Here is a 19,241-nt window from a genome sequence, read left to right on the forward strand (position 1 = left end):
TTTGGACTCAGTTGAATCCATCATCCCCAGCCCACTGCCCAGGGTAAATCCTCTTTCCACTTCCATACTCACTGTTACAATTCCACCACAAACAAAACTTTTGTTGGATGCAGTTGATATAACTCAGATAGCAATCAATTCCTCTCAACCACCTATCACTGAGAGCATGCCACAGAAAGTGACCGAGTCTGAGCTCCCTATCATTGCTAACCCACCAACAACACCTGAGGAGGTTACACTGCAGGATGTACAAGTACTTCCTGTCAGTAGTTCAAGTGAAGCAGCTACTACAAGTGTTGAACCCACTAGTTTACACTTGTACAGTAGTTTCATTAATCAGACTTCCTTGAAGGCAATTTCTTCTATGGGAACCTTTCTAAATACTGGTGTGTATCCTATATACACTGGTGAGCTTAGATTGGAAACCTCTGCTGAGGAAAGAAGTCCCCAGTTCTAAGAAAAAGGGGCAACAGGGGATGACTTTTGGGAAAGTCTCCCTCAGTCAACCACTGTTACAACCACCTCTGGTGGGAAATCAGATGATCCCATTAAATTGGATGATGGTTTAATGTACCGAAAATTGATGGAGAGGGTTAACAAACTGGATACATCTGTTGCAGAAATCAAAACCATACTGCAACAGTTGTTACAAAAACAGCAGGCACCACCTGCTCCCACTGACCTTTGGCCATTATTTCAACCTCTGCTTCACCAACAAAGAGCAAATGCTGAACAGCAACATGAAATTCAGCTTCAAAATATCAAAAATATCATGGAAGCCAGGTTCAAAGACACCCAGGCAGATATAAAAACCCTGAAGGCTCACTTTATGAACACCGCTGGCACTGCTCCTCCCTCTATCATCTTTGTGGACAAACCACCACCAAATAATGCCAAAATGGCGGAGAAAATGAGGCAGTTGAAGAAAAAGGGATATGAAGATGGTCTGTACATTGCACCAGATAATTCAACAATGCTTGCACACATCCCTTTGCCAGATGGTTCCAAAAAGATTGATGTAACCTTAAATGCCATTGCTAATGCAAAAGCAAGGGTGAAAAAGGATATGCAGGAAAAGGATAAAGGATGGTTTGAACAGGAGAAGAGAGTTTTTATGGAGATGAATGAACAGGGTATTTCTGAGCCAAAGGATCTAGAAAATCCTCAGCCCATAAGAAAGTCTACTAGAAAAGTCATACAACCCAAAACCACACCTCCCAAATCCACAAAACAAAATCCCAAACCTTCCAAAAGCTCCACACATCAATCTTCCAAACCAACAGATGTTAAAACACCTGTTGTATCAACAGTTGTTGCTTCTTCAGTGGTTTCAACATCTGTTATCCAAACAACTTTCACCACTACCACTTCAACACACACTACATCCACTGCCTTATCCCCATTACAAAAAATCCCTTCACCACCACCAATACCACCTGCTAAAAGGCAGAAGACAACAGTTGACACATCATCCGTGGTAATTGCAACAGTGGTTGAAACCCCAGTTGTTTCAACAGCTGTTAGTCAAACACATACCATCACTACTCAAACACCACAAACAAAACCATCATCACAAAACTCACCACCTGCCTTAAAGCAAAAGACAACTGTTGATACATCAACAGTTGTAGTGACAACAGTGGTTGAGACACCAGTTGTTTCGACAACTGTTAGTCAATTACCTACCACTTTTAACAATCCTTCCCAAGCCATAATTCTGTTTGCTCCAAAACCTCAAATAGAAACACCTCCTCCTGAAAGTGTGTATACTAGAAGAAAAAATCTTCAAGTGCATGATGATGACATACCAGCACCTGATCCTGTTTCATCTGTACCTTCTAAAATCACCAACCCTGAATCTTTCATTCCTCCAAAATTGGTCAATCCAATCAAAGATCCAATAGCTCTTCAAGGATATGACTCTGCAGATACTACCCCAGCAGCTGCCAGTTATCCACTGGAAGTGCATGCAGTAAAGAATGAAATGAGGCAGTTCTACACGGTGGATGATCCTTCAAAAAGGAAATTCCCTTCTCTGCTTGGTTTTTGAAATCCAAAAAACATGGATGAATATCTAAAACTAAAAGCTAAACAAGCTCAAATAATAGCTAGGGTTGAATGCGAAGAAGAAAATGACAATGTGTATTCAAGTCATTATCAGTTTTTACTCACGAAAGTCAAGCTCATGGAAGACTATGCTAGAGATTTGAGTAAAGAAATGTCAAATTTACCACCAGAACCTGGCCTGCAAAAAGATGTGAGAAAAGACATTCTGGCACTGATTATGAGTGAGAAGTTCTACCCTGCCAAGGAAGAACAATTTCAAGATTGGCCACTTGTTGGTCTCAAAGCAGAACTCAATAGAATTGAAAGAGTAAAAAGAGATCCAAGCATGAAAAGGTCAGCACCAAACTGGCATAAATACAAAAATTCTATTGATGATCTTACCTTGGAGTATAAAAGAAAGAAACAAGAGTTGGTTGATGCAAAGGTTGCACCTGCCAAGGCCATAGCAAAATGGACAAGGCAGTACACTGATGAAGCTTATGAAAGGTTGAGAAAAAGGAGAGAAACAGATCCTAGCCTTCCAAAGAAGCCTGATTACAAAACTGTTAACATGTCAAAGAAGCAGGTCCACAATTCTAAACCACTGTTCACATCATCATATACCTCTGTCATTATGTTAAACCAAAGAAAGAGGCAAAAGTTGACTGATGCAGAAGAGAAAGAGCAAGAAGCTGTATATTTTAAAGAGGCTATGAAGAAAATGGCACTTGAAGATAACAACTCAGCAAAGCTTCAACATACATTGGAATCCAACCACTGATGAAGCATAAAAATTGAAGCTCAAACTACTGATGGGATCCAAGCATTGTTGAAGATCAAAGCATTGTCATTCAAGGTCTGATCACCCTTTGAAGATAGCACTGATCCTTAACATCAGTGCTTAGATTACAACAGTGGAATGAAGAATCAGTGTTTATTTATCAGTAGTTTGAATATAATCAGTGTCTGTAGTATCTGTTGTTATAGATTCAGTGTTTATGTTGAACATTTGATTTACTTTTGGTCAACATCTGTTTGAATTTTGGTGAACATCTTATTTTGTTAAGAAGTACAAGAACAAACATTTTTACAAAATCCCAAATCACCCGATCATTTAAGTGCATTGAAGTAAAATTGAAAACGATGTTATTCATGTGGTCCTGTTGTGCTTTTGTTTGATCTATAATATTGGTTCATGATCTATTTCCGTGATTTTAAGACAATGTTGTTGAATAGAATAAGATGGTTGATGTAATGTGGTCGTATTAATAACAAATAGTAATTAATTAATCTAAATAACTTTCCCGAGCCCGGGAAGCAATCCCGGGTAAAAACCTAGTTTTATCATATAGTAGAATCAATATATATTGTTCGGTATGGCGAGTTATTTATCAATATTAATTTCAATGATTATTATTATATAATTATATATTTTCTTTTTTTGTTTATCAATTGTTTATTAATATTTCTTTTTTAATTATATCTTTTGTATTTTTGCTTACTAATATAACTATTAATTTTAATATTTCATTGGTTCAACTATGTGTAACATACACGTTTCTAATCTTTTAATAAATAAAAAAACAAAGTAAAATGTTATAACTTATGTAATACACAAGTTTTTAACGTAATAATAAATAAAAAAACAAAGTAAACTGTTATATAAAGTATATAGTATATCAAAGTTTATTTTTTCAAAAACATATATTGACTTTTTTTGGATTATCTATTATTTATTTAATATTTCTTTTTTAATTATTTGTCTTGTTTTTCTACTTACTAATATAACTATTTAATATTTCATTGATTCAACTATGTGTAACACACAAGTTTTTAATCTATTAACAAATAAAAAACAAAGTAAAATGTTATTACTTATGTAATACACAAGTTTCTAACATAATAATAAATAAAAAACAAAGTAAAATGTTATAAAAAGTATATAATACATCAAAGTTCAATATTTCAAAAGCATATATTGACGACTATGTGTGTTAACCGATTATATTAAGCTGTGTGATACACGTGTTTGTTCAATCATGTGCAATACATGGGTTTTTAAAAGATGTAACATTTTTATTACATGGTATATAAAATTATCTATATCCAGCCCGTTGAAGAAACACTGACCTTAACGATAAGCTCCGGCTAGAACTTCAACTCTTTGACGATCCAAACAGCTGACTGCAAAACAGAACACCGTTAGGACTCGTTACAGGAATGAGGTTATTCCTGTAACCACCCTCCGGCGTGAGATTAAGTCTCGGTTTTGGGAGTAAAAGAATATGTGTAGAGAGAGAGGGTAAATGAGAGCAGAATGAATCGTACCTTTGATGTTTACGTCTATTTATAGTTTACCATTAGGGTTTCGTCTAACTTAGGATGGGCTCCGACAAGTTAGGGATTTGCATGATCTTCCCAAAAGATTGGGGATTTGGTTACGTGGTTTATCCATGCAGAATGGAACATCCTGGAATAAACATGTGTAATTACGTATCGTTCCACTCGCAATTGAGCGTTTATAGTGGAGACCATAAGTATTTATAGTAAAATAATAGGTAATGACCGGGTCGGGTTAGCCGTTCCGGGTCATACCTAGTCATGTCCCCCCAGTCCGAATCTATGAAATGAATTTCATGGGGTCGGACAAAAAAAGGAAAAAGTCAAAATACCCCCTTTGAGTTCCGGTTTCTCGAGTGGGAGTACCGTTGCTTTTTGGAAAATGGCAGCGATGGGAAAAGATGTGACAGTTAGGTCATCATTAGGATGACAGTTGTATCTCCCCTGTCTTGACACGCGTTCCCATCTGTTTACCTTTTTGAATTCGAAAGGTTGTTATCCCTTATAAATAGGTTTCCCGTTTAGGGTTTTTCCATTTCCATCTTTCCTCACAACTTCTTCACTTTCTTGATTTCGAAAATGGCCTCCAAGACCGGCGAATCTTCTTCAGCCCCCTCAAGTTCTGACGCACTATATTGCAAATGGGGGCCTGTATCATACAACAATCTTGTACAAGATTATGATATTAAGTCGGAGTGGAATCCAGTGCTGCCGTCAAAGACAGACACGACGTTTCCATTGAAAAAAGGCAAAATCACTATGTTCAGTGATTTTTTCAAATTGTGCAATTTCCGGTTGCCAATCACCAAGTTTTGCGAGGTCGTTCTTGACAAGTATCCCATTCAAATCTCCCAATTGCATCCTTTAGGGTTAGTGAAACTTTGTCACTTTGAGTTTGCTTGCATAGCCCTGGGTCATATCCCTGAAATTACAGTTTTTAGGGCTTTTTTCGTTCTTGTTTGGAAATCTCCCTTTTTTACTTTTGATAGGCGAGACATTGTTGTGTCTTGTCTGAGAGACATCCCTACCAGTTCCAGGGATAAGGAATGGAATAAGAAGTTCCTCTATATTGATGCCGGTGTTATCCCCGGAGAAATGCAGTGGATGGAAATGGGAGCCAAGGACAAGTTCAAGGACGACGGTCCCCCTGGTGATGCTTATGTTGAAAATGCTCTATTTAAGAGGTTGTGTCAACGCCCTTCTGAGTGCACGGTGATCACAGAGGGGGCCCTGGTAATGGCGGGAATGAGCTTGCTATGGCATGATATCCGGTTGTATCCTTCCTTCCAGAGGGATGATGAAGGTACGTGGCAATTTGCTTTGAATTTACTCTGCTAATTGTAATTGTATTAACGTGTGTAAATGTCAAATAGGCAAGTGGAGCTTGTTTGATTTCGTTGATCCCCCGCGGAACGCTGTTTTGAGGGCCGCGGACCGCGTGATTGGGGAACACGAACCCGACGTGCTGAAGATTCACCTTGAGCAGTTTCTGCTACCCGCCGTGCTGGCGGATCCAACTGCTTATATATCTCAGCCTCCCCCCAGCGGAGGAAGTAGCGTTTCGGCTGCAGAGACAAAGAAACTAACCCGGGTGAAGATCACCGGGAGAAAATATATGGCCGCGAGGGCTACTACTTCACATGTGGCGGTTTGCGTTTCTGTGGCCCCGGGGGGTGCTGATGTTACTGTGACAACTGTCAAATTTGCATGTATCCGTACAATTAATTTATTTTAATTATGTGCTTAATGACTGTGCTAGATTACTACTCACAATTTAAACTGCTTTCTGATTTTTGTTACATGCATACTTATGCAACACATTTCATACTGTCACTCCATTATTACACACAAACCTTAGTGACATACTTGATGCACAAAGTACAGTTAGCACACTGAAAAGGATAATTCAGAAACATGCTGACAATACCAGCACATGGACAGACAATGTTTTTGAGGCCAGTATGAGCCAGGGACAGGGTACTACCCTAGTATGATGTGTAGGGAAGTGAGGACCATAAAACTGCGTCACTAGGTAATAGTTAAAGTACCAGGAAGTGCCTAAAACACACTTTAAGTGCAGAATTCTGCATTTATTAATAAAATTCAGCATTTTAATATGCTAGTAAGGTGCAAAAATATGGCAGAATGGTCCTGTATACTTTCCTAAGTGCCGGGAATTAATTGTGTTGCAAAAATATATATAAAAGACACTTTACGGACTAATCAAACACTTTAACGAAACGATATCCAACCGAACAACTGGACATTACCCGGGACACCAAATTTATGCCAAACACATTGTTTATTTATTTCTTGGCTAGTCGTGATCCCCGAACACCCTAACACCCACTAAAAATCAAGTAACTAACATATATAAGTATACACTTGGATTTTAACTAATAGTTACCAATTACCATCAAAAAGTTACATCCACCCCCCCCCCCCCTAACTGAATTCGGTCACCAAAGGACCCACAAATATCTTCACCATGATTCACAATCTTGTTCCTAGATTTTGTTCTAATTTTATATTGGATTGGTTACTTGAACATGTAAACAAAATATTGAAGGATGTCCTTATAAACATGGCTTTAGATCTTCATCATACTTCATATCTTCACACCATCACCCCCCACACCTCCTCCCTCTTCTCGGCTCCCCTCAACCGCCACCATCACCACCACATAACCACCATCTTCATCAAGGTCTCAAGTCTCATTCAAGCATATAAGGTGATTCAAGGAAGTTGCAACTTGTGGAGCTTCAAAGGAGCCTTGTTCTTGCTTCTTCATCATCATTTCCCATCATCTTCTTCACTAGGTTCTTCCCTAGCCTTATGCTAGTAGTAAGTTCATTGTTACACCCTTGTTCATCTTGTGTCATGATTAAAAGTTATAGTAAGATGGTTATGTTTAAATCACTAAAGAACAAGAACACTAAAAGGTGTTAAACAAGAATCATGGACATAAAAGTTTACTTGAAGATGAAATGCTACTAGTTTGATGTTGTCATGAGTATGTTGCTAATTTTATGATGATTCTTGCTTGTGTGGTGTTAATCACCATATGGATCTTGTTAAATAATATTTAGAAATATGATTTAACAAGATTAGAAAGTGGTTATTTGTTACATAAAATAACCACTTTCTAGTAAAATATGAACTTGATAAAAATGATTTTTCTTGAAGTATAATTGAACAAGTAAGTTGGTGATCATGTAGATCCGGGATTTTACAAAAGACATTTCTAAATAAACCAAGTTCAAGAATCGATTTTTTAAAGATCATGACTATTACATACACTTACACTATTTTTGGTGATAAAATAAGTGTGAAAACATTTTATTTACAAGAAGAGTTCAAAAGTTAATTTTTGTAAAAATTGTTTACAAGTTGTAAACACTAAACTCTTTTAAGAATATGACTTTTAAAGAAATAAGTACGCTTTGGAAGGTAACTAAGTCCACTAAAAGCTTTACCAAGTTACTACGCGTTTTCGGAATATATCAAGTTCATAATTAACATGTAACGCATATAGTTTTTGCTCTTGGTGATGTAAAATTGTTTAAGGATTGATTGTTGATTGATTTTGAAAAGAAAATGATATGCTTAATAGCATGGACACCTCCGTTTTTAGGGGAAACTCTGGTGAAATTTTCTAAAAATCCCAAGATTTAGAGATTATTTTCTAACGAATGTTTATAAATATGTTTTAAACATTGTCTTTCAAAATAAACTTCACCATAAGTTTTGTTACGAAATTTCAAAACATCGGAGGTTGGTTTTTGTAAATAAAAGCGGATAAATATATATTTAGAGTATATATTTCATACTAATACGCTTCTGTGAATATTTGATATTTTGTGGAATAGTATATTATTTTAGGGTAAAACAATATAATTTACCAATTTACCATGACAATTACAACTCCAAAATAATTCCAAAAATTACAAGGAATAAATATGTAAGTTACACACTTGTCAGTGTGAAGCCGAACAATAAAACGTAACTTATGAAATATTCCGGAAGACATCAATAAAATATATTTTTGGTAAATATTATTTTGGATACGAAAGAGGTGAAAATATGATTTTTGCACGTACTACCAAGTTATATCATATTTTTGGGACAAGAGAAAATGTATTATTATTTGGGAAAGTAAAAGTATTTTTACTCGGGTTTATTAAGAAATATATTATTTTTGGGAAAAATATATATTTTGGGAATACATTAATTTTTGGGACAAAATAAGTTATTATATATTTTCTAAAGTGGGACTTGAAAGTATAAGTATTGGATATATATATTGGGAATATATTGGCATATTTCTAATTGGAGTAATACACTGGAATACGACGTCAATACATGGTTAAAGACACACATACAAAATACGAATACACATGTATGAGAGACCCCCATCCTTGGGAAGGAAATACGAAGCTAAAATACTTGAGAAGTACTAATACAGAAATATTGTTTAACAATTATTCCAAAGTGAAGTATAATTTAGAGTTAAAATAATTATTTTAATTAATAATTATAAATTGGAATAATATTGGGTACACAAGAAACGTAACTCAAAAACCTTCATGCTAAGCCATGGCACGGCCCGTTCGTCTAATAGACGTTAGTACGCTGTAGGTAGTCGTGTTTGCGGAGGAGACTTGGGTTACACAGACTGAAGACGCAATACTGTGAGTTCATGTCCCCCCTTTTCTTTTAACTGTTTTCAGTTTTATACTTCGGGGGTGAAATACATGTTACAACTATACAGGCATTTTATACATGGTATGGTTAGCTTAAGGAGGGCATACTACTTAGATCATGTGAGTGGGTAGGCAGAAACTTAAGGCCATTAATCCTCGTCGTAGGACCGACGGACATGAGTGATAGATCTATTTGGGTGTAGCGAGCCCCACCCCTGAGTCCACTGAATGGGCCATGTGGTGACTGTGTCTTACAGCCGAGGCCCGGTGCGAATTCTGCTAGGTTTGAGTCTTCCTGCGTCACTTCACACATATCAATGGCCTTGCAAACCATTGGTGATCTCTTTTCCTTATTGCTACATACCAGGGACTTACATACATACTTACAACGTTTCAAAGGTTTATACATACACACAAACAAACACATGAACTCGGTCAACTTTTGTTGATGTTTTTAAAACTACATGTATTTCAGGAAATTTTAATGGATCTGGCGGGCGTTGGAAGTTTTTATGCTGCGTTAAGAATAAAGATGTCATCCATGGTCTTTGAGTTTGGGCGGTGTGTCTTATTCCTGGACGAGACATGTTTTCCAAACCTTGGTATTATTCAATATCTTTTGACGAGTCCTTAATGAACTCAAAAACAATTGTACAATTTGTAAAACTTGAATTTGGTGTCTACGTTTTAAAACAATGTTGTTATGTTTTGAACTTATTTAATGCATGACAAACCCATGGTTTTATCATATAGTTTATGTTACGATTGAATGCAATGATATTAAGAAAGTCACACCATAATCACGCTTCTGCTGCTGTTAGTTTGATGAGTCCACCACGCGCGCAGAAAAAACACAAAATTTTGCCTCCTTTGACTTCTTTTCAAGCAATCCAGGCCGCCCACGCCTTACCCACTGGTAAGTGACTTATTTTTCGATGTAAGCGTTGAATTTCTATGTTCTTGTGCTTAATATCTGATTTGGTGCAGGTTCCATTGCTGAGACCCAAGTTGAGGGTGTGTCCTCTATGCCCTTGACATCTGGGGATGTTGTGTATTCCGCTGCAGGCGGACCAAGCCTTTCAGACTGTCACGGCCCTCAGCCCTGGTTTGACCCGGTCCAGAGCCGCGACGCAGGAAATCCCGTGGTATCTATTTAAATGACAGCGGAAGTCTTTTTAAGCAGGATCTTTTAATATTAAAACTTGCTCGTTTATATAATATAGGGATAAATCCCATAATTTACAGTAAGGTGATTTCACTGGGAAATCCTTATTTCTCAAAACATGTTTCTTTATTCATTTACATTGAGCCACTTTTCTAAGCTTGTAGTGCTCCACGACACTTTTTCTTTGCTCACAACAGATCACCTGAAACATGTTTGAAAAAGATTTTGTCAGCGGGGAAATACTGAGTGAATCATTCATTCTTACTAAAACGACTCATTTGTTATAATTTACAGTATTAAGAGAGATTACAATGTTTCTGATATCAAACCAACTACCCACAGTATTTGTCACTCGACTCGCTTAGGTGACTGTGGTCATATCCCCCATTGGCTGCCCCAATGGTGACGGGTATCACTAATTAGGTTCGCCCACCTAAAGTGATAAAACAATAGTACTGTGCACAATACCCCACATACCGGCTGTAATTTGGTGATTACATAAACTTAATCACTGTAATTATAACTTTGGAAAATAATTTTTGGAGTATTGTAAAACAGTTGATAAAAAGAGAATGACCTACATTGCAGATTTAACGAGCAGAGTATAAGCCTACTGATTAGCCTTGATTAACCTAATTTAAATAACAATGCACACACAAACGGGTTAGTAACTAATACAGCAGTTACGACAATTCACGAGATTAAACCCTCACAACGATTAATAAGGTGCAATACTTAATAATTCAACGGATTCACAACGAATGACAGAGTATAGTCCGAGTTCGAACAACACTCAAACATTCAAGTCGAAATCACGATGAATAACAAAGTATAAACTCAATTTGAGCAGCACTTAAACAATCGTTGGATAGTTTCAATCGATCGGACGTTGAATCGTAATAGCGATCGAGTTATTACCCTAATTGCGGTAGCGTTTCGAGATTAGTGTGTGTTGTATACTGTTTCAGTGATAACTCAACGTAGAAATTGAGTTTGGACATCGAATTAACAGCAAACTTCAAGTGCCAACATCCCCTATTTATATCTGAAAAATGTCCTCCCTCGCGTGTCGCGACAGGAACAAGTGCTACCGTCGCGTGGCGCGACGGGTCTAATTTCTAGCCTAGAGTGGTTTCGTGTCCAGTAGCTTAGGTGAGTTGACAATTGAACGAATTTTAACTTCTACAGCAAGAATTTAAGATAATTATCAGCTAGGGTTTACCCCCACTGAGTTCTAGGGGCCCTGATCCTGATTCCGATTGTTATGAAAATTTTAAGGTTTATGCAGAATTACTTGGGTTTCTCAATTAGGGTTTCCTTAATAGATAATTAACCTACTAAGTATTAATTTTAGTGAGAGTTGTTACACAGACCTTATATCCCAGGCGAGTGTTGCCGTTGTCAATTCTTCTATGCTACCGCCTGTATATACAACTGCTGTGGTTGTGACGCCCAACCCTGTTTCTACACTGCTGTTTTCAAGTGCTACTCCCATGTCCCTGTTTGACTCTCCAATTGGCGTTTTCTCTGCGTCTGAAAAGGAGATGCCCACAGCGTCTGTTGCTTGTGAGTCAACCGGTGCCAGAGATACTGCTGTAAGCGATGCTGGGGGATCTAGCAGTGGTTGTGTTGATGATGGGGCCCGTTTGGGCGATGATCTTTACCTGCCCACCATTTGCTGGGATCCAAATGCTCTGGACAAACGCTATCAGCCTAAGTGGAAGATAGCGGAGTCGTCCAGATTGATCTTCCCCCCAGTGGTGCATCATTGGGTTGAGCGGGCATACCCCCCGGCTGAGTCAACCTATGTAGAGGGGCTGAATAATGAGAACTTGATGAATGCCTCGATGGTGGATGCTGTTAGTCAACCGCGGAGGTTGGCCGAAATCCGACGCCGGTGGATGCATGATACCAATGAGCACAACCAGGCGCAGGTTACCATTCAGGAGCTGATGGATGAAAAATATCGCTTGAAAAGCCAACTCCAAGCTGCGGGTCTCAGGGAGAGTCGGTTTGTTTCCGAGAAAAATAAGGCAGAGGAGGATCTGAAGCGTGTGACAGCCAACATTGCCGAAGAGAGGATATTGTGGGCCTGCGATATAGCAGAAAAGAATCGGGTCCTTGCTCATGCCAAAACCATTCAGGAGGAGTTGGAACGTAAAGCTGTTGCTGAGGCTCAAAAGCTGAGGTCTGAGCTGTCTGCTAAGATGGAAAAGTTTCGTATTGACACTGATTTTGTGTCTCAGGTGCAGGAGCGCTATCAAGGTTTGACTGTGGAGTTGGAAGAGCGGGAGGAACAGCTTAGGAAACTCCAGCAACTGTGTGACTCCCTTGTCTCCGAGAAAAATCAGCTTGTTCAGTCCGCACCCACCAGGCGCGCCTTAAAGAGGCGGAAAGTGCATTGGAGCAATCAAACGCCGAGGTGGATAGCTTGACCAGCCGTCTGGCTGGTTTACAAGGTGACAGGAATTGGTTGATAACCAACGGCTTGGTTGGGGCTTTTGAGTATTTGCGCCAATCAGAGTCCTTTGTGGCTCTTTTGGACCGCCTGTCTGCTGCCGCTTATCAATCAGGGCACCATGACGACGTTTACCATGGTTACTTTACTTGTCAACAAACGAAGAGGATTACTGCTGCGTTCCAAGAGAATAGAGGTAAACTTCAGGCGGAGATGGCGGATGCTCTTGAGGCGGCTTGTAATGATCCGCTGCCCGCGTATGCAGAGCTGATGGACAAGGTGGCCGAAGACGGCGTGGACTCCTTACGCCAGATGCTGGACGTGGCGGAGGAGTCTGAAGAGGAATGAGTGTTTTTATTTTTGTTTCCACTGTTCCTTTAGATATTTTGTTAAAACACTGTTTTGTTTGGGGTGCGTGTAAGCACTTGATTTTTGTTAGACATTTAACGCGATTATCATGATGAATGACGCCGCCGTTTTACTTAAGTGTGGAGTTTTGACATGTAATGATGCCATATTATTAATTTTGCAGTCGTCACTTTCGTCAGACCTCTTAATCTTCTATAAATTATGCCATTCTTTTTCCAAATTGGGTAATTGAAGAAATGGGCCGACAATGCCGTAATCGGAAAATTTCCGACATGCTTTGAAATTTGGATGCAACGGAGGGTTTAGTCCGTCTCCAAGATCCGGTGACAGAGTAGATGATCAGAGGTAAGTAAACTGACTCCAATGATACCATGCCTCGGATAAACAGGTCTTGTAAGAGTATCGAAGAAGACGGCCCTTCTAGGGCTGAAGTAGGTGTGGCTCTCCTATCGGCCGACACCCTGATGCAAGCGTTTCCTTCCGAGTATGTCCAACGTTGTAGGGAAATATATGAACGACGTCGGGGTGGCCGCCGATGTGCGAACCCAGTTGGCGATCGGAGGATGTCGGCTTCTCCGGTAGACAGGTGAATATTGATGATCTGATCATCAATCCTCATCCATTGGAGTATTATGGTGAAGCATTGTATACCCCTGCAGAGGTGTAAGCAATGTTTCCCGAGATGTAAATAAGTAGAACATGTTCGTTTTTTGGTATTCCCATATGTTGGTATTTAGCAGCAGGGACAAGTATTTGGTTTTTGTAAGATAGTTGTATGTATTTATTACCAAAATACCTATCTTTTTTTGTAGTGGTTAATGTATCTATTACCAAGATACCCACTCTTAGTGCTGTATAGTTTTGGTCATCTGACTTATATATGAAAAAGTATTTCGTGTCAGAGATATTTTTTACCATTATATGCAGTTTGAATGCGATGGTGATTTTTTACACCGTAATATGCAGTATAAATGCGATGGTAATTGATATTGTGCATGTAAGTAATAAAAGATAAAAAAGTAACTTTTATTAATTCAATTACTTAAAAGAAAAAGAGACATCGTCAATGATGGATTACACTTGTTTAAAAAAGAGAGCATTCAATCCCGCCGTTAGGGGCAGGAGTCTACATGTAACATTTCTTCAACTGAGCAGCGTTCCAGCTACGGGGAACCGCTGTGCCATCGAGCCTGGATAGGCTGTAGGCCCCTTTTCATAGGTCTTCTTGGACGATGTAGGGGCCTTCCCAGTTAGGTCCTAGTTTGTCTGAGGGTTCCGCTCGATTGGCCTCATTATCCCGCATGACGTACTCGCCTTCCTTGAAAGTTTGCTGTGCCAGTTGGTTACAGTACTTTTCTAAAGTTTTCTTGTATTTTAACTCGCTGATGGCGGCTGCCCTGCGCCGTTCTTCTAGGAGGTCTAGGCCTTCCCGAAGGAGCCTGTCATTAACATCATTAGTAGGTACGTGCCTCAGCGATGGTAACCCAACTTCCGCGGGTATCATTGACTCTGCGCCATAGGTTAGGCTGAAGGGGGTTTTGTTGTTGCTTGTCTTAGGCATGGTCCGATGTGCCCAGAGGACGTTTGGAAATTCTTCTACCCAAGAGCTCTCCTCATAGCCTAACCTTCTTTTGATTCCATCAAGCAAACTTTTATTTGCCCGCTCCACTTGGCCGTTTACTTGGGGATGTGCGATCGATGTAAAGATTTGTTGAATCTGAAGCTCTGCACACCAATCTTGTAAGACCCTGTCTATGAATTGTGTTCCATTGTTGCTTACAAGGTATAGCGGTAATCCAAATCGGCACACTATGTGTTCCCATAGGAATTTCTTGGCATTGTCAGCAGTTATCTTGGCCAAAGGCTTTGCTTCAACCCACTTGGTGAAATAATCAATCGCCACTATTAAGTACTTTAGCTTCTCTGGGGCCAGCGGGAATGGTCCCACGATATCGACTGCCTATTTTTGAAAAGGCCAGGCCGCCGTGACGGGAATTAAGTTATTTTTAGGGAGGAGTGTTTGTCGAGCAAACTTTTGACAACTGCGGCATTTTCTGAGTTCGTCCACCGCGCCTTCATGCATCACGGGCCAATAGTATCCGGCATTTTGGATTTTGGCAACAACTACCCGAGGTCCGGCGTGAATACCGCATATGCCAGCGTGTATTTCCTGGATCAGGTACTTTGCTTCCGCTGGGGATACACACCGCAACAGTGGTCCCAAATACGACTTCCTGTATAGGACGTCGTTGTTCACCTCATATTGCAATGCCTTAGTTTGTATCTTCTGGGCTTCGCCTCTGGCGGAAGGTAATTCCCCCTTTGTGAGGAACTTTAGAATTGGAGTGTACCAGCAGGGCTCTTCCGTTGTGACGGAAGACACTTCCCGGTGTTCTATGGAAGGTGCTTGTAGCGTTTCCATCTTTACTTCCTTTTCTATGCCCGAGGTAGCTAACTTGCTCAGGGCGTCAGTTATTTGATTTTTTCCCCGATGGACATGATTAAGTGTGACGCTGTCGAAAGAAGCTACGAGATCCTTGGTCTTAGCCAGGTATTTTGCCATCGTCTTATCCTTGGCTTCATAGGTCTCGTTCACCTGGTTATTGACTAATAGAGAGTCAACATATGCATCGACCCTTGTTGCTTCCATAGACTGGGCCATTCGCAAGCCTGCTAGCAGTGCTTCATACTCTGCTTCGTTGTTGGAGCATTCAAAGTCAAACCGCATGGCATACATCAATCTTATTTCATCTAGGCTTATCAGCATTAGGCCCGCCCCAGATCCTTTTCCATTGAAAGAACCGTCCGTGTATAACTTTCAGGTTTGCCTGGCTGTGCTAGACTCGGGTATGTCTTTGACCACGGGGTCTTGTATCACTTCTCCGTCAGGAATCTTAGCTAAGAAATCGGCGATCACCTGTCCCTTGATTGCTGTTCGTTTTTTATATTCAACGTTTAGGGCTCCCAACTCAATCGCCCATTTGGCCAATCTTCCAGAGATTTCTGGTTTGTGTAAGATTTGCTGTAGGGGATAATTTGTTAAGACTTGCACGCGGTGCCCTTGAAAGTATCTTCGGAGACGCCGTGTAGCGTGGACTAAAGCAAGTACCAATTTTTCAAGTGTTGGATACCACGTTTCATGTCCCGCTAATACCTGGCTAATGTAATATATGGGCGTCTGTTTGCCATCTCTTTCTACCATGAGTACCGCGCTTACCGCGTTGTGGGCTGCCGCCAGGTACATTTTTAAGAGTTCTTCTGGGTATGGCGCTGTCAACATAGGTAGCTTTTCAATGAACCGCTTCATGTCTTGCAAGGCCTATTCTGCTTCGCTGGTCCATTTGAAGTTTTTCTTGTTAAGGCAGTCTTTCAACGTTTTTATAAATGGCAAAGATCTCTCGGCGTGTCTTGCCAAGAATCTGTTTATGGCCACTAAACGGCGATTCAGCGCCTGTGCCTCCTTTAAAGTTCTGGAGGAAGGCATTCCCGCTATAGCGGCTATTTTTTCTGGGTTAGCTTTAAAGCCGTCTCGGGTGACCACTATCCCCAAGAACTTACCTTCTTATACCCCGAATGAACATTTCTTGGGGTTGAGTTTAATGTTGTATTCTCTCAGCTTTTGGAAGGTTTCCTCGATGTCTTCGAGCATTTGTTTTTCCTCCCTGCTCTTGATCACTAGGTCATCGACATAAACCTCTAAATTTCTGCCAATTTGATTTTCAAAGGCCTTGTCCATGAGACGTTGATAAGTGGCCCCGTCATTTCGTAGACCAAAAGGCATTTTGGTGTAGCAGAAGATGCCTATATCGGTGTAAAACGCCGTTTTTTCTTCGTCTTCTCTTGACATTTTGATCAGGTGGTAACCTTTATAGGTGTCTAAGAAACACTTGTACCTATAAGGGACCAGAGAGTCAACTTTGAAATCCATCTCGGGAAGCAGATAGGCATCTTTAAGGCAAGCATTGTTCAAATCTTTGAAGTCAATTCACATCCGCCATGTGCCGTCTGGTTTTTTAACCATCACAGGGTTTGATACCCATGTATGATATTCAGTTTCCCTGAGGATTCCAGCTTCGACCAGCTTTCGTATTTCTTTCACTACTGCTGCTTTTCGATCAGGGGCCATGCTACGCTTTCCCTGGGCGACTGGCTTAATGCCTGGGGGCGTGGCTAGCTTGTGCCCTGCCTTATCCTGGGGTATCCCGGTCATGTCAGAGTGTTCAAAGGCGAAGATATCGGCGTTTCTCCTTAGCGATTGTTTGAAGTTGTTTTTAACTTCAGGAGAGAGACCGTCTCCTATTGTGACTGTTTGCTCGAGGTGATGCGTGCTCAAAACCCACCTTTCTGGACCGGTTGCACCTGTAGGTCCTTGCCGACATCTTTTTGTATCCAATACTTCCCCAACCTTGTCTCGGTAGACCGTTGCAATCCCCCATGGTGTGGGAAACTTTATGAACCCGCGCACCGTGGAAACTATAGCGTCTAGTTTTCCCAGGGGGAAGCTTCCAATGATTATATTGTGGTAGGATTCAGCGCGTACCACAAGAAACGTGAGGAGTATGGTCCTTTCCCGGGGGGCGTGTCTGAATGTTACTGGAAAGGTAATTTGGTCGATTGGATCACCGACCTTTTCTCCGGTGAACCCCTTTATGGGGGCGTGTACTGACTCGAGCAATTTTCTGTCTTCTGGTTGCATCCTGATAAAACAATGCTCATAGATTATGTCTTCAGAGCTCCCTGTGTCTACCAGAATTCTTCTCATGTTGTAGTCGCCTACAGCGGCGGATATGATCAGGGGGTCAGTGGTGAGGTGTAAGTCCTCAACACGTGGTTCGACCGTTATGGTTGCCAGCATCCAGGGCTCGAATGTGGAGAAACTCCGTTTAGCTCTCTTTCCCTTATCGGTGTGTACCATATTTAGCTCCCACTGCCTTTTACCCACCCATTTGTCTGCATCATCTTTGTTGGGGGGCGGGCCTTGCTTTATATCGCGAACCAGGTGAGCCAACTTACCCGCCTTCACAAAATATTCGATTTGCTTCTTTAAATGATAGCAATAGTTGGTGTCATGGCCACTGCCCTTGTGATATTCACAGTATTTGCTGGTATCTTTATTGGGTGTGTCTTTCAACGGCTTGGGAGGGTTGAATTTAGGTTCTCAGAAGCCAAAATTTCTGCCGGCGTTTTGCTCAGGTTGGGGTACTCAGATCTTGACTTGTAGGAGGATTCGCTTCTTGAATATGAACTCCTGGACCTGTCATATCGTGAATCTGACTGTCGCCTTTCTGGAACCTGTCCCCTCTGTTCTTGCGTTTAGAGTTTCGCTGCTCTCTAACCTCTTGGCTTTTTTGTGCTTCTTTTTTCCTGCTAGCGGCGTGACTGGCCGCTACAGTTTTCTCTTGTGTGACATACACTTTGACTATTCTCAGGATTTTATCTATGGTGGAGGGTACAACATCCCTTCCATATAGTGTCCTTAACAGCTTGTTATTGTTTACTCCTTACAGGAAAGCACCGCACGCCAGATCATTTGTTATGCCGGGGATCGCCAGGCTTTCTTTGTTGAATATGACGATGAAACTCTCCACCGTCTCATTGTCTCGCCGACTGATATGGAGGAGTTCGTTTCGGTCTTTCGTGTGTCGCCTTTGCTGACTGAACTGCAGCTGGAACTTTGCCACTAAATCTTCAAAACTGTCAATCTCCCCAACGGGGAGACTATCCCACCATACTCGTGCCGCCCCTACCAGCGTTTGAACAAGTTGAGGTGGTCATCAGGGTCACTCAAACCATCAAACTTACCCACTGTTTGGGGTATCTTAGGTTTCTCTTTGATCGGGGCTTCAGCAATTCTCCTTGTAAACTTGGACCTGAAAGTGGCGTCTGTAGGCTTGTAAGGCTTGGTAAGGTCGTCATCTTCCCCGTTAATGGGCTTTACTTGTTGAGTCGCTCCGCCCTGGTTTATCCCCTGGGTAACAGGGGGTTGGCTGTGGTGATGTTGAGTGTAGAGCTGGACCCCCATTTGGAGAGAAACGAGGTCTTGAAGTGTTTCCCCTGTCGTACACAGGCTCCGCCGTAGGCGGGGATTGACCATAAGTAGGTTGTGATGTTGGAAAAGACCACCAAGGCGGCATGTAAGCAGCGTATGGCGGCTGCTGAG

General features: G+C 40.9%; 1 protein-coding gene across 1 annotated transcript; it reads right to left on the bottom strand.

The window, feature by feature from the left end:
* Window positions 1–17,066: 17,066 nt before the first annotated feature.
* LOC110942797 lies at window positions 17,067–17,996 on the bottom strand. The gene has a single exon (XM_022184561.1). The coding sequence runs from the start codon at window positions 17,994–17,996 to the stop codon at window positions 17,067–17,069; it is 930 nt and encodes a 309-aa protein (XP_022040253.1).
* Window positions 17,997–19,241: the final 1,245 nt, after the last annotated feature.

This window comes from Helianthus annuus, chromosome 5 (assembly GCF_002127325.2).
Source record: "Helianthus annuus cultivar XRQ/B chromosome 5, HanXRQr2.0-SUNRISE, whole genome shotgun sequence".
Lineage (NCBI taxonomy): Eukaryota > Viridiplantae > Streptophyta > Magnoliopsida > Asterales > Asteraceae > Helianthus > Helianthus annuus.